At 34.9% G+C, this 15,159-nt stretch overlaps 1 protein-coding gene and 1 pseudogene across 1 annotated transcript; one reads left to right on the plus strand and one right to left on the minus strand.

The window, feature by feature from the left end:
- The first annotated feature begins 3,457 nt into the window (after window positions 1-3,457).
- Window positions 3,458-7,142, plus strand: LOC120092143 (tyrosine-protein phosphatase RLPH2-like). The gene is made up of 4 exons (XM_039050357.2): window positions 3,458-4,240; window positions 6,278-6,345; window positions 6,460-6,639; window positions 6,788-7,142. Exons 1-4 carry the CDS (start codon window positions 3,712-3,714, stop codon window positions 6,956-6,958), a joined length of 948 nt encoding a protein of 315 aa, XP_038906285.1. The 5' UTR covers window positions 3,458-3,711; the 3' UTR covers window positions 6,959-7,142.
- On the minus strand, window positions 5,288-6,040 carry LOC120092144 (glutathione S-transferase pseudogene; annotated as a pseudogene).
- Window positions 7,143-15,159: the final 8,017 nt, after the last annotated feature.

Here is a 15,159-nt window from a genome sequence, read left to right on the forward strand (position 1 = left end):
TAATCCCACAAAAACAACCTGTGCAAATTTCAGAAACCTAAATTAATATAATGAGATGACTCTGATACCAATTGAAGGGATGAAAGCCCTAACGTAGCAAAAATCATAGAACCAAACTCGTTATTAATTTGGGATTTCTGAAATACTTGGGAAATTCCAGAAAATTATACAGAGACTAACGAAGAAATTGTCTACTATAAAATTACCCTAGGTTAATCATGCAATTAAAGAATATAGAGAAAAGCGATAGGAAACCTTACTTACATTGACGACTCAAATGAAATGGTCAAATCTCCCTTTGATCAAAATTAACACTACCATAAGAGTGATCTCCCTATTCTCTGAGATTTGAGGTGTGGTTTATGGAAACCAAAAAAAGATTGAGATTGGAGAATGGGAAATTGAGAGAAAAAATAATCATAGAACTCTTCTGTGTGTTGTGTCTCCTTTGTGATAAAAAACATAGTGCTTTTGATCAATAGAGAAATAGGGATGTGGGATCACCCACGTTTCAGATAACTCTCCTACGTAGGAGTTATCTTTTTAATTAAAATTAATAAATAATAAACAAATAATTAAGAATTAATTATACCTTATTTAATTAATAATTTCATTTAAATCATATTTAAATGAAACATCTCTCACATAACCTATCGTTTTAATTCAATTAATTAAATTAAATTATATAATTATATAATTATCCAATAAAATAATTACTAAATTAAATATCAAATATTAATTTAACCTCCATTTGAATCATATTCAATTGTATTTTTCTCATAACCTATAGTTTTAATGTACATCAAATACACATTAATTTTAACCTATGGTTTTAATATGAATTCAATTCTACTAAAGACCTACAACTGCACTAGTGTACAAATATTTTTGTGTTTGTGGATATAGACCAATAACAGCAAGTTAGTCTTTCATGAGTGTTTGTAACACCAACTGGGTCAAATTACTATTTTACCCCTAGGTTACCTCTGTATCCTTAGGTAGGAGTGCTCCTCTAATGAACAACCTGTTTATAGTTCAACCATTAAACAAAAACTCCTCTCGGGCTAGTGAGAGAGTAGGGCCCTTTATTCAAGTCATAAAGACACCACTTAGGGAACATTCATCTACTTACCTTAAAGCCGTGAGGAAGTGAAATTCATCTTGTATTATTATGTTCTCAGCTCCCTACTTGATCTTGTCCCCAAAATTGTAGGCTTATTGAGTCAGCGAACTCGCCACTCTCACCCATACAAATCAAAGGACAATCCCTCGTGAACAAGAGTTTATAATACACTCAGGATTAAGACTAAGTTGCCTAAGTCATCCTATTGAAATAGAAACCTAACTAGTCAACGGTGTTACATCTAGTGGTTATTGTTTCGCGGTCTAGACTTATGCAAACTCATTGTGTAGGATACCCTCACTTGCATTTACTTACACAAACACGTTGGACCAGTGCATTTGTATCAAATTCAAAGTGGGTTATATCCATAGTGTCACAAGGATAAGGTACCCAACCTTATCCCTATACTATAGACCATTTAGGTTGTATCTTGAACATTGATCCTTGTATGTATCCACATACAGTTCAAGACTCATAGGACAACCAATAATGTTAGTTTATTAGATTTAGGGTTATTAAGATAAAACGAATATAACACAATCAATAAAACTTATTGAAATAACATCGTTAACTCTTCATTGATGACAGCCAATTATTTACATTTACTATCTACGAGTTTTAGGACATAAAACCCAACATTTGTGCCTCTTTTATAGGCTTATTTTTTAGTTTGTAGTGTGTGCATCCCACGTAATAGCTCATCTTCTAGTTAAAGAGGGATTTGCTGGTTCAAGCATTTTATGGACTTCAAATTTCCCTTTATAGGTTGTGTCGAAGTTTGCTTGTGATTTTTCCTTTATTTTTTAGTTTTTCTGGTTTTTTTTTTTTTTTTTTTGTCTAAAGAAAACTTACATTTAATTTGATAGTTACAAAATAGTTATAACCATTTTGTAAAACTGTTCAGGGGACTTTTGAAGCAATAAGTTGGTTATTATAGTCATAGATTATTATAGTCAGATTATAATAGTTTGTGTTTGGGTTAGATTATTTTAGTTTGAGTTATAATAATATGTGTTTGAGGTGTAAATTATTTTAGTTTGAAAAAAAAATAGTAAACACTGTAACAAATAATAAAAAAAATGATGAATGTAAAATAGTAAAAGAAAAAGTAAAAACACTGTAACAAATAATAAAAAAAATGATGAATGTAAAATAGTAAAAGAAAAAGTAAATACTATAGCAAATGAGGTTTTGAAATAGTGTTGATTATAGCTAATTGGGGAGTACAATATGGTATTTACTATAACAAGAGTAATTATTATAGTCTTAGGATAATCCTTATCCCAAACGTCCCTTAAAGTTTAAATCTTCATCCTTGTAATAATTGCAATAGTGGGTGAAAAAATATTAAAAATCATTTTTGGTTCCTGAACTTTCAAGAAAGTGACAATTTAGTCGTTATGAATGAAGAAATCATTCCATATTTAGGACTTCATAATAGTTTGTGTTTTTAACTGTTATAACATATAATTAATTAGAGTATTACTATTCAAATCTTTCTGTGTTCTATTGTTTGTACTCATTCTTCCTACCTAGACTAGCACCTCAAACGACTAAAATACTTTGCATCATAAACATAAACTATTATAACCTATAGACTATAATAATGCACAAACTATAATAACCAACTTAGTACCCAAACGCCCGCTATTTTTATATTTGTTACAATTTAATCCATATATACTAGATTTTATCATAATTTAGTCTTTATTGTAAAAATTAGCGTTAAGTTTTAATGAAATTTCTTACCTTGACAGAGCTCTAAACTATTTAGGGGCTTGATAGGTTTATAAGTTACATAGCCTAAATTGTTATATATATAATTTTAATGAACTTTTTTACGATAATTATTTTAAATGATAAAACTACTAGATATATTTTCAAGTAGCAAAATGTCACTGTCTATCACCACTATCTATCAATGATAGATTGCAATAGACATCTATTGATGAGTGATGGACTGCAATAGATATCTATTAGACACTGATAGATTTTTATCGCGATATCACTTATAAATAATAATATTTTGCTATATTTATAAATAAGTTGGTTCTTTTTTTATTTGAAAACAGTAAAAAAAATTATGAAAGAGATTTTTTTTAATACCCTAGTTTGAAATTTATTAAATTATTACAACTGTGAAAGTAAATTAACTAAATTATTACATACTTGTATACTACAAATTAAAGTTTATAGATTCAAAGGTTGATTTTATGAAACTTGATATCTCAATTTTTATAAATATTAAAAATATATATAATATCTGATTTTAAGAAAATTTTTGCAATTGATGAACTAAATTGTGATATAATACTACAAATCAAAGTTAATTTCATCAAACTTAAGGTATCAAAACTAAAGTGATTTTTAACCCACTAGAGAAGGAGAAAGAAACTAACGTTTTCATGAATTATTTTATTTTCATTTTCATTTTGAAAGTTTCAATTTTTCACTTGACCTCATTTTATTTTTATTTTTAACTGAAAAATTAAATTAAAAAATCAAACTATGGGATCCAACCAAAATCAAATATCATAGCAGCTGGCTCAGCTATACACAATTCACCACATCGTCTTGTCGTCAATCCAATGTCACATTCCGATCAAATTCCGGCCAAAACCAGAGTAGTTTGCTGCATCGGCGACGTCCATGGATACATCACCAAGCTCCAAAACTTATGGTCGAATCTCGAGTCCTCAATTCAGCCATCGGATTTCAACTCCGCTCTCATAATCTTCTTGGGCGATTACTGCGACAGAGGTTCGAATACCCGAGAAGTGATTGATTTCTTGGTCAATTTACCCTCCAGATACCCAAATCAGAAGCACGTTTTCCTCACCGGAAATCACGATTTTGCCTTCGCCGCTTTCCTGGGAATTTTGCCTCCTCCGGCCGATGGGTCGCCGTTTTCGGATACGTGGACGCAGTTCGAGGAGAACGAAGAGCGAGAAGGGTGGTTCAGAGGCGAGGGGTATGAGAATATGCATGTGCAAGGGAGGAGATGGGCTGGGAAAATTACGGTGAAAACTAATTTGGCGAAAGGGACTGATTATCAGGGTTCTATTTATGATGCTGGACCGACATTTGAGTCCTATGGTGTTCCTCATGGATCTGCTGGTACAGTTTCTTTTTTCCTTTTCTTACTTATTAGTGGGATGTTGCCTTGAATTCATTATATTTTCAATTTTCAGTTACATTTCGTGGTTGAGTCATGTTTTCCTTTTCAGTCTTGGTGAAGGAAGTTTTGGATATTGACTATTAGCTTTGGCCCTTCAAAGTTGTTAAGCATATGTTTCTTTAGAACCACTTCATTAGATTAATCTGAACTAGGATAACATGACAAAAATGAAAGCATTAGTGATTGATAAGCTCAGCTTACCTCAACCCTACGTTGTTAAACTATAAAAAGAAAGTTTATTGGGGGCAGGGGACTGTGTAGTTGGACATGATAGCAGGATGTCTCTGTATCTTTCTGTTGAAGATTGGTTATTTAACATGGTTTCAGAGTAGGGATTCCGTGTCCAAGTCATTGAAATTAATTTCCTCTTATTTGACATTTTCTAAGCCTACAAGTGACGAGAGTGTTGAAGATTGGTGATTTAACACTTTTCTTCTGCATTTTTGTATCAGTGTTCTCTAGTCGTTACTGATAATTCACTCTTTTTTTTCTTTTACAAGAAAATGAGACGTTGCTTGAGTAATGAAAAGAGACTTATGACTTATGGTAAAAAAGGTACAGACTCACAAGGAAGTGGAAAATGAAAACAAATAATTCAATCTTTAGATTTCTTTTTATCCCCACATGTCTTCAACAGGATTTTGAAGGTTCTGCTGGATGGATGGTCCTTTTTCAAGGGAATAAATGAAATTTGGCCCACGATTTGAAGTCAAATGAAATTTAGTCTTCTATTGACGTAAGCGTGCTATGAAATTACCGATTCAACACGCAAATGGACTGAGAGCGAATTTAATCACTTTTGCATTCTGTCTGAATTAGTTCAAGTGCAGCATTAATGGAATTGCACCAAAGGACCTCTATTTTATATGAACTTGAACAAAAAGGTTTGAGGGCGCCATTAAAAAAGCAGGGAAGAGCTCCATAAAAGTTAGAATAGTAGAACAAACTTCCCCCGGTAAGGGAAGTTGAAAAGGGACAGTGAAGGAAGAGTGGGCACTTTCATTACAGTCTTCTGCATGTACCAACTTACTAATTCAACTCAAATGCATAACATCGAGTGAAGGACTCAGCTGCAAAGTCTAAGATTCCATTACTTGCAAAGTTCAGGAACATTAGCCCAAGATGGCCTGGCTATGATATCAGCCACCCAAGCATTAACATGGGGTCTAGATTTAAACAGCTTCTTGGACTGTGTGGCCGACAAGTAGCCTTAAACAGGGGGATGGTGCAGATCAGCCAAACTGAAAAACTCACCTCCTGAGTATTTTGACTCAGACAGCCTTTTCTCACAGATATAAGAGAACTTTGCCTAAATCAGCTTCACTTTGCTCAACCACTGCAGGATCTGCCTCACCCAACCCAACAACTGGCTTTAAGCACAGCTCAAACATCAGTTTCATGGCTACTGGGTCAAAATGGTGGCTCTCCACCTCAATCCACATTAATACGAGCACCCCTTTCTTGGGATCTTGAGGAATCAACTGGGTTTCATTACTAGCAGAATTTCCCAAGATGTATTGCATAATCACTTTAGATTCAAAAAGCGTCAGATCTCCATCTTGTAACCGTGGAACTTGACGGAAGGGTTTCAATGAGAGGAAGGGCTCTCTCTTGTGTTCCCTTTCATGTTATTTGGCATTCACAAGCTCGAATTGAAGATCCTTCTCGTAAAGGGCAGCCAGAACCCTACCAGTGGCTGTGGAAGTGGGGATTCCATGGACCTTGATAGCACCGGCCATTGATACTACAAAAAACTTAACGATTGACAGAGAAAATTGGGAAGATTGTTGAATTTCAATGCATAACAAAGACATCGGATAGACTTCCGTGTTTCATTGTGGACATTGTATTTGACTAGGATTTTTATAGTTGTTTGAATATGAAATTATGTTTAATTAACATGCTAAATGATACCTTCTATAGTTTGTTCTTGTTTCATAAGTTATCTAATTAAGTAACGTAACATTGTTTCTCAGATTTGGTCAAGGCGGTGCCTGATGAACACAAGAAGTTCCTTTCCAATATGGCTTGGGTACATGAAGAGGCAAGTCTTCCACTCTCGAGCAACAACATATCAAAATATTTAGCTAAATGAATGGCCAGAAATAATATCGTTCGTCTCTAATATCTATTGGATGATCTTGGTAATTGATTCCAGGATGATGTCTGTTTGGAGACAGAAGATGGCATCAAACACTATAAATTGATTTCTGTCCACGCTGGGTTAGAGAGAGGGAAAGATGTTCAAGAGCAACTGAATTCTTTGAAAGCCAAAGACACCAAAGTGCCCAAGATAGAATGTTTTAGTGGGAGGAAAAATGTTTGGGATATTCCAAATGTGAGAACTCAAATTCGTACACATATCAGTTGTGTTGTTCTTTTAATGAAAATGAAATTGAATTCCTCACTCAGTTGAATTGAAATGGTTTTCGTCCTTACACGGTAAAAACTTACTGAAATCGACGCGTCTGGATTGTATCTTGCAGGAACTATCTGAGAAGCCAATAATCGTCGTAAGTGGACACCATGGCAAACTTCATATAGATGGCTTAAGACTCATCATTGATGAAGGTGGCGGACTAAACGATAAGCCTGTAGCTGCAATTGTGCTTCCGTCGATGAAAATTGTGCGTGATACTGATAACATGAAACAGTAATCATTTTCTTTGACGACGGAAAGTGAGTGGGATGGCTTAGAAGTTACAGTGTATACAGAAATTAGAATTGAGTTGCAACATGTTTCTTTTTGCCTTGTGTAATCACCTCATGATGTTTTAATATGTATAATAAGTTCACTACGAGCTGTTTGTAGTAAGAATTTTTGGATTCCTTTTCTTGCTATGCCCACTTTGCCTCTTTTAATCTGGTGTTTGATCATATAGCAAAATTCTCTTGATCTAAACATCTTATACATAGAAAAAATATGGTAATAAACAAAATAATTCAAGTGCTAACTCGAGCATAACTTAGTAAATAACAGACATCAATTATCATCTTAAAATCGATAGTTCGATTTTCAATTATACAATTAGTGAACTAGGTAAAATTCTGATTAGTATATATGATGATATTAATTAAAAACAAACATGGTAATATCTTATTCGTTCTCTTAAATTAGGTAGTGAATGCCGAATGGTCTAGTTTTACTATACCAAATAAATAAGTTAAATTGTAGTTTTTCAATAATTGAGGGAGTTGGTTGCATATTATTTGGTCTCTAGACTTATAAAATTAAAAATTTAAGCCTCATGTTTTTTATTTATTTTAAAACTTTCAAATCTATTAAATACAACATTAAAGGTTCAGAGTTATAATATAAAGTACGTAGATTAAAATTAAATAATTGAAAATACATTGATTAAAATTGAACAAATTTTAAAATACATCGACCAAAATCATATTTTAACTTAAAATTAAAAAATGAATGTTGAGTTGTGACTTGTGACTTGTGAGCTATGAGTAAAAGTTGGATTTTTATAATTATTTCCATTAATGTTTTTTACCCTAAATTTTCAACAAAATATTTGTCAAGTCAATCAATCGTAATCCTGAATTGTAAGGATTTTCACTGAGAACATATGAAAAGTTATAAAATAAAAATATTCATATAATATTCTTACATGATAATAATAAGTAATTAATTAATGAAAATTTATAAAATAAAATATTCATGTGTATACTCTTACATGATAATAATAGTAATTAATTAATGAAATTTTCTAAAATAAAATATTCATAGGGGCTTTTTTAAATATAAAAAAGTATTTAAAAATATTTATACTCCAAAAGTAGAAAGTACTTTTATAAAAATAATAATTTAATAAAAATTTATAAAATAAAATATTCATATGCATATAATCTTAAATGATATAATAAGTATTTAACAAACAATTATAAAATAAAATATTCATATGTGTATATTGATAATAAAAAAATTTATTGTGTAATAAAGATTTATAAAAAAATAAAATATTTGTATGTAGTATATTCTTACATGATAATAATAATAAAAAATTCAATCAAATTTGATAAAAACGAACTTTAGAGACTAACTTACATTTTTCTGAATCAATATACTACATTATTAATAAACTTAACCCAACAATATCATTATGGATTGTTATTAATGTTGAGAGAAAAAACATATAATATATATTCTCGTATAAATATTATACTAAAAATATGGATGAAAAATGGAGCTACGCGACCATTTTGGACCGTTACGAAAATATATATTTTTATTAATATATAATATTAGTGAGAAGGTTTGGATAACACGAAACCTAGAGTTAGTCAACAGTCAAACTTCATTCTCCATCTTTCAACTTTCAACAACGGTGTCAAACCCAGACCTAGTCTTCTACCACCACCTTCGGCGCCGGCACCGGAGAAATTGGATTTTTTTTTTTTTTTTTTTGAGCTCGAAGGTACAAGGAAAACTGACGGTGACTGGTAATGCCATCAACAAAATAGAGGAGCATTCATTAACGAAAGGAATGAGGAGGTGACTGCGGCATTGAGCCGAGCGGCAAGTCTTGAAGCTTGGAGTGTCGATATCTCTGACGTTGGAAATATCTCCGGCGCCGATATGAATCCGGCAGTTTATTTTGGTTTTGCTATTGTTTGACTATTTCTTTGGAAACAGGTCCTTTCTTCCTCTTCCTTAAAACCCTTTTTCCCCAATTTTGGTCTTGAAAAAAACATTAAAGTGATTTGCCACTCGAAATCCGAATGTTAAACAGAAAGTACTAATAAGAATTGTAATAATAAATAAAATAAGAAAAAGAACATAAGAATTGGTAACCCAGTTTGGTGATAAATCACCTATATCTAGGGACAGTGTGCTCCGGAAAGATAATCCACTAATGTTGATGAGTAAAGCAATTTATAACGTAATACTTATGTGTAATACACCAACTACTACAGTGGCTCACATAGAACTCAATTCTCAAGTCACGTAGGCACCCCTAGATGTGAAACTCTCTCTCAAATGTACTTAGGCTCCTCCTAAGCTTGACGATATTAGTGATGAGACTCCTTTCATGATGATATCTTCCCTTCGAGTTAGTGAATATCTTTCATTGATAAATCTTAGGATCTCTCTAAGATGGAGAACCCCTAAGATAGAGAACCCCCTCTCTGAAGCTGAGTTTTAGGCTCCTCTAAGACTGAGAGTCCCTTCTCTGGTAGCTAAGGCTTAGGCTCTGGCCCCTAAGCCTAATCTTCAAAGTGTTGCAATCAATGGACGAAGAACTTGCACAACAGAACAATGAATAATGAGCAAGTATACAAAATGTAGAACAGTTCAGCTAAGATACAGATAGCGTATTGCTCTCAAAACTACAATTTGGCTTCTTAAAAAATGGCTCTCAATAAACCATACCTTTTATTAACAAATTTAGAAAAGAAAATAACTCTCAAATAGGAGAAGATAATCCATGCCACATTAAAGAAAAATATCGGACAAAAACAATTTGTAAGATTTTTCCAAATAAGGAAAGAAATGTTTTGTAGGAAAATATTTTGATGTCAAAGTCCGATGTTAAGGCATTTTGTGAGACATCTACAGAAACCAAGACATTAAAAAAATATAAAGTCAATCAAATGAATTCTCCAACAATCTCCCCCTTTGGCTTATTTTTTTTAGTACTACTACAAAATTGGGCTTTAATGTCGGTTTAAAACTGACACTGTAGGGGTACAATGTCGATTGAAACCGACATTGAAGATCGTGTTATAAAAGGTCTTTAATGTCGGTTGTCTTTAATGTCGGTTTTAAACCGACATTATAGATAACCAAGATTTCATTGTCAGTTATCTTCAATGTCCGTTTTCAATCGACATTGAACATTATCTTCAATGTCGAGTTTTTTCCTACTTTTTTGTCGGTAATTGTCCGATATTAAGGATTTGTGCATTATCTTCAATGTCGAGTTTTTTCCTACTTTTTTGTTGCTTATGCACGTGCAAATCAATATTTTTACTTGTATATGCACAAAATAAAATCTTAATTGTTTTCACAAATCCCTAATAATAAGTCATGAAAAAGGAATTGGATGATAGTTTAACTCTAAAATCAAAGTAATCAACAAATTATTAAAACTCATAAGGTTATATAGCAAAATTAAAACTTTATTAGATACAACCCCCCCCCCCCCTATTACTTGTGATTTCCCCTTTCTTTCTACCGATCAACATCTCCATCTCTGATTCTACATGCTCATTTTTCCTCGTCAACGAAGAAAGTAAGCTTAATCATTTTCTTTCAGCAAACTTATCTCACGATAAAAGAAATAAGGACATTTGTCCTTCATTTTGCCAATACATTAGCGTGAGTGAAGGGTTTTAATTCATAACAACAATACCCACATAATCCAATTACATATTACAGATGTGAGTACAACGTGTTTGATAAAATGCCCTAAAGAACTTGAAGAATCAGCTCACTTTTTGTTCGAGGATTGAATGAACACCAGGATTGAACTACTTCTTATGGGTGTATATACTCCTGTGTAGCTACAACTTACCATTAGTTGTGGGAATAGGGTAACCGTACTTAACGCGGGAATAAAGCTCATCTCTTTCAGACTCATCGACTAACGGCTCTTCATCGGAACTCACTGCCAAAAATCTTAGGGCTGACAGTGTGCCTCTACTCAATTACATCAACCCTCTCCTTTCAGTCGACTAAACGAAGTGGCACATTCCAGCCCGTAAGTCTAAGAATTCCTCATCATCTTATATGACGTGTTGGCTATCTTATCCTTCCTCTCATCCAAGGTGTCTTACTTTATCGTTGCCAATTTACTTTACTCTAAATGGTACCATTCGCTGATGGTTAAGGTTAAATACAATGGACTCCTCCTTGTCCCCCTCATAAAGAGGGTTCATGCTGCCTCGGGAACTGGCATTCTTGGCCATTGTAGGGTAAAGTCTCCCAAGCACCTCGTATGGTAAGCTAGGATTGGAAAAAGTAGGTAATGAAGGCATAGGCACAACTCACCATTTCAGCATACCGTCCCTTTTTCTCACTAAGCCACTTCATCCCTACAATCGAACGAAATTTGATTGAAAGCCTTACCCAAGAATCTTTGCTTAGGAGCACCTTGGTTTAAACCATACGCGAGCCCTAGAATAAAGAATTTGCCTAACTACATGCGAAAGCTTTTCCTTCCGCTGGATTGAAAAATCATCCTTATTTCCTAGTCCACACCCACACTCGCAGTCAAAAAACCTACTTAAACTTATTGCTTACTTGACCTCGACCTACTCCCTTTGTCTAGGGAAGTAGAGTGAACTACAGGAGCTCCTATCGAGTATGGCAAATAGGCGGATAGAAGTATTTTCCTACAAAAAGAACTCACTAATTAAATAATGGAATATGGATTGTAGCCTGGCTTAGACAAATTACCCAGAACTTTTCCTCTTGTTTTTCATCAGCGGAACTAGGTTTGCTTTATTACAAGCTAAGCGAACTTTCTATAGTTGTTTTATTCCTTTTATTAGTTCAATGAGCGTTTAATGAAGGACAATTCAGGTCCATTCTCTTGCTTCGGTGCCAATGGAACAAAGTAAGCTTTTGTGTCTATAGAAGTATGAAAAAATCTCATTGAATTCGGAAGGAAAATAGAAAAGACAGATTTGACAGCTATATGAGATGAAAAAAGTGGAATTGGGCGGGGCAGAAAGTGACTTGCAAGATTTCACAGCTATATAAAACGCTTCTTTTTCAGTGATCGTATAGTAAAGTAGAGTATTTTGCCTAAAGTTTAAAGTACGTTGGCAGTATAGAGTCAAGTATCAATATCTCGAAGAGTTAACTAAAGAAAAGTGTTCTAGGAACTTCTCAAGTTATTTGCAACATTTCTATTGGTGAGGGTAGTCGGCTTGGATTGCTATCTACCCCTTAAAAGTTCACAACCTAACTAGCATTAGTTTGAACAGCTTGGTTTCAAGTGACAGCATGGGGCGAATCGGGTGGAATATAGAAGTTTATGTGGCTGATGGTTCTCTACGTGCCATTCTCTAAGGGGTTTGGGCCTGAGTTTAGGCTATTCAATCTTAATTTCTCAACTGACTTAGCTTGGGCATAGTTGGTTGAAAGGTTTGAGTTTATTCGTGGGTTGTCACGGCTATGGTTAGGGAAAGGTTCCCTATAAATGCCTAAGTGTTGGTTGTCTGGGTGAATAGGCAACTAGGGAGAGGTGTCATCTTCAACCAACTATTTTTCTTTTCATATTTTGCAAGAGTCCAAGTTGGATGGGGCACCAAAGATTTTTGGTTGTGTATAGGTCTCGTATGGTTTTGGTTATATCTAGGATAATCAACCCAAACAATGTTGGAGGATTATATGGTTGGTACATCTCACCATTTACATAAGGTTCCTTATAATTTATGTATAAGTCATTCGTACTTTGCAAATCATAAAGTCGTGTTTAAGTAGGTTGGGCTAGGTTTGGCTACTGACGGAACCTATAAAGTGGAGGTCTAATTATAGGCTGAGTTAAGGGTCTCTGCATGATCTTTATTCTACGACTAAGGTTGCAAATGTGGCAGGTGTACGGTATTCACAATGGCCTCTACCCCCTTAGTTACCTTTGTCAATATGAGGTGGGTTTTGCACACTCTGAGGATTAGGTCTCTTAGGTTCTCTTTGGGTGTTAACAGTAGCAATGTTTAGGTAGACAAGATTCACAAGGTTTTTAGAAGTAGTGTTCTGGCTAGGGTTTGGGAGTTTGCAACCCTTAAAAGTCTTCAGTCCAAGCTTGACTTCAAGATTTTCCTGTTTATGGGCAGTAACAATGGCTTGATCAAAAGTGTGTGGTTCAGCTTTAAGTACTTCTATTTCGATGGTCATCTCGAATGGCCTCATTGAAAGTTGCAATAGTGGTTTTCTCAGTCATATTATCCTTCATCATCGAATTGGGGCTAATCCCCCTCTCTCTTAAAGGTTGGTCAATAATCAATTCCCTTTACTAGAACCTCTTTCATATTCGTCTTTGAAGATCTTGGAAATCCTAATATATTGGTGACTTTCTCACAAGGAATGGGCTTACGTCTAGAAGAATGAATTCCCTTATTGCGCCAAAACGAGTTTCATGAAGAAATCCATTATTTAAAGAGAAGTTGTTCATCACTGGACCAATGAGCCTAGTGGGTATAGTAGTGGCAATGGACATCAAAAGGCAATGAACATTGTTTATGGAGAAGAAATAGGTAGAAAGCACACGGACTTACTAAGCCATTGAAGGCAATAGACAGAAAAGCCAACATAAGAACGAGTTTAACAGTCTTCAGTGGTTGAACCCACCCCTAAGAGGAGAAGGCACACTAAAAGCCTGGTATGCGGAGTAGCAGTAGGTCTTCTCAAAGAGAGCCTTGTCGTCGTAACCGAAATCATAATCACTGGAAATAATGGACATTGCCTTGTCAGCCCAAGAACTAGGCAAACACGAATCAAAGCCTGAACTTCACTCGAGCTAGTCATTGGAATCGTCATGATAGGCACAACCTTCACTTTAACTGGCACTGCAACGGAAAGCTTTTATACTACAAGAAACTATTCAAAAGAGGTTTACCACCCTTTTTCAAAGCCTCCATTCATATAGTCTTTCTTCCCGCACAGACGATCGATTGTTAATTGTTGGTTGTACTGGTTTTGATTATTAGGACTAAAATCCTTTTCGGTACATAAGTTTATTAGTTCACAGTTAAGACTTTAGATAAGCCAATGGAATAGCTTGTCTCCTTTCATAGTATGAATAAGAAGCAAAGTTAATATTATGAAAATCGGCATTCAAAAAGCTAGGCATATTGGGAAGGAATAGGAAAGGGCTAGAAGCGACTCGTTCGTATTGGGAACCACCACATCAAGGCGACACTCTACCGCTGAGTTATATCCCTTCCCTTGCCCGCCCCGCTTTATTATTATTAGTAAGATAGGGTTCCAGTACACAAACAAGGTGGGTTGGGGTTTCTTTCTCAATCTTTCTCTGATTCTAGTCGTGTAGTGGATCCGACTTTAGTCGGTTAAAAAAAGGTGTGTATGGCCGAGCTTCTTTCTTTATAGTGCTACCCGCCCCCTTCTTCATTGATCCATTTAGGGACAACTAGGAACACGTGGATCCAGGGAACCTGGCTCGGGAATAGTTTCTTAATAGTAGGGGCTAATCCTTACTTAATAGTAAGGGAAGATAGTCCAATCTCTGAAATAGAGCTTAGTCTCTCCAAAGTAGTATACTAGTAGAAGGCGTAGGTTATGACTTGATCCAATAGAGTCAGAACACCTTTCGAGATAAAAGAAAATGGTGCTCGATGAAACGATCCTGATTTCACACTATGTTGTGGGCTAGGGAGAGAGCAGCTCTGCAAAGCTGGGCGTTCAGTGTTCTTATATGGGAACCTTACTAGAAAGAGAATAGAAAGGGCCTTCAAAAGAGAGCGAGTGAGTGATGGGCAACCGTCAGTCTATATGTTGCTCATGAGCTGCCAAGTACCAGTCTCACAACAGTATTGCCGCAAAAGAATCGGTCCTTCACTTGCTGATCGTTCGCGAGTCGAACTCGCTCTCTTGCCACACTTTTCACTCACTCACTTGAGTCAGACTCAATCACTCTTTTTTTTTTTTTTGGAGGATCATTTGTTCTTCACTCTCTTATTGCTATTACCCGTAAGGAGCGCAACAACCATGGTGCATATTATCATATAGAAACAAGTGAAGCATAGAGATCCGTACTACCGAAAAAGTTTAGGTAACTGGCAGGTAATAGAGTCAGTCCGCCAATAGGCACAAACAAGCGTAGCGAATCACATAGGTAAGCCCCTACCTACCAGTGCATGGATAGATAGGGTGGGCAAA

This window comes from Benincasa hispida, chromosome 11, assembly GCF_027475165.1.
Source record: "Benincasa hispida cultivar pf3 chromosome 11, pf3_genome.v1.1, whole genome shotgun sequence".
Taxonomy (NCBI): domain Eukaryota; kingdom Viridiplantae; phylum Streptophyta; class Magnoliopsida; order Cucurbitales; family Cucurbitaceae; genus Benincasa; species Benincasa hispida.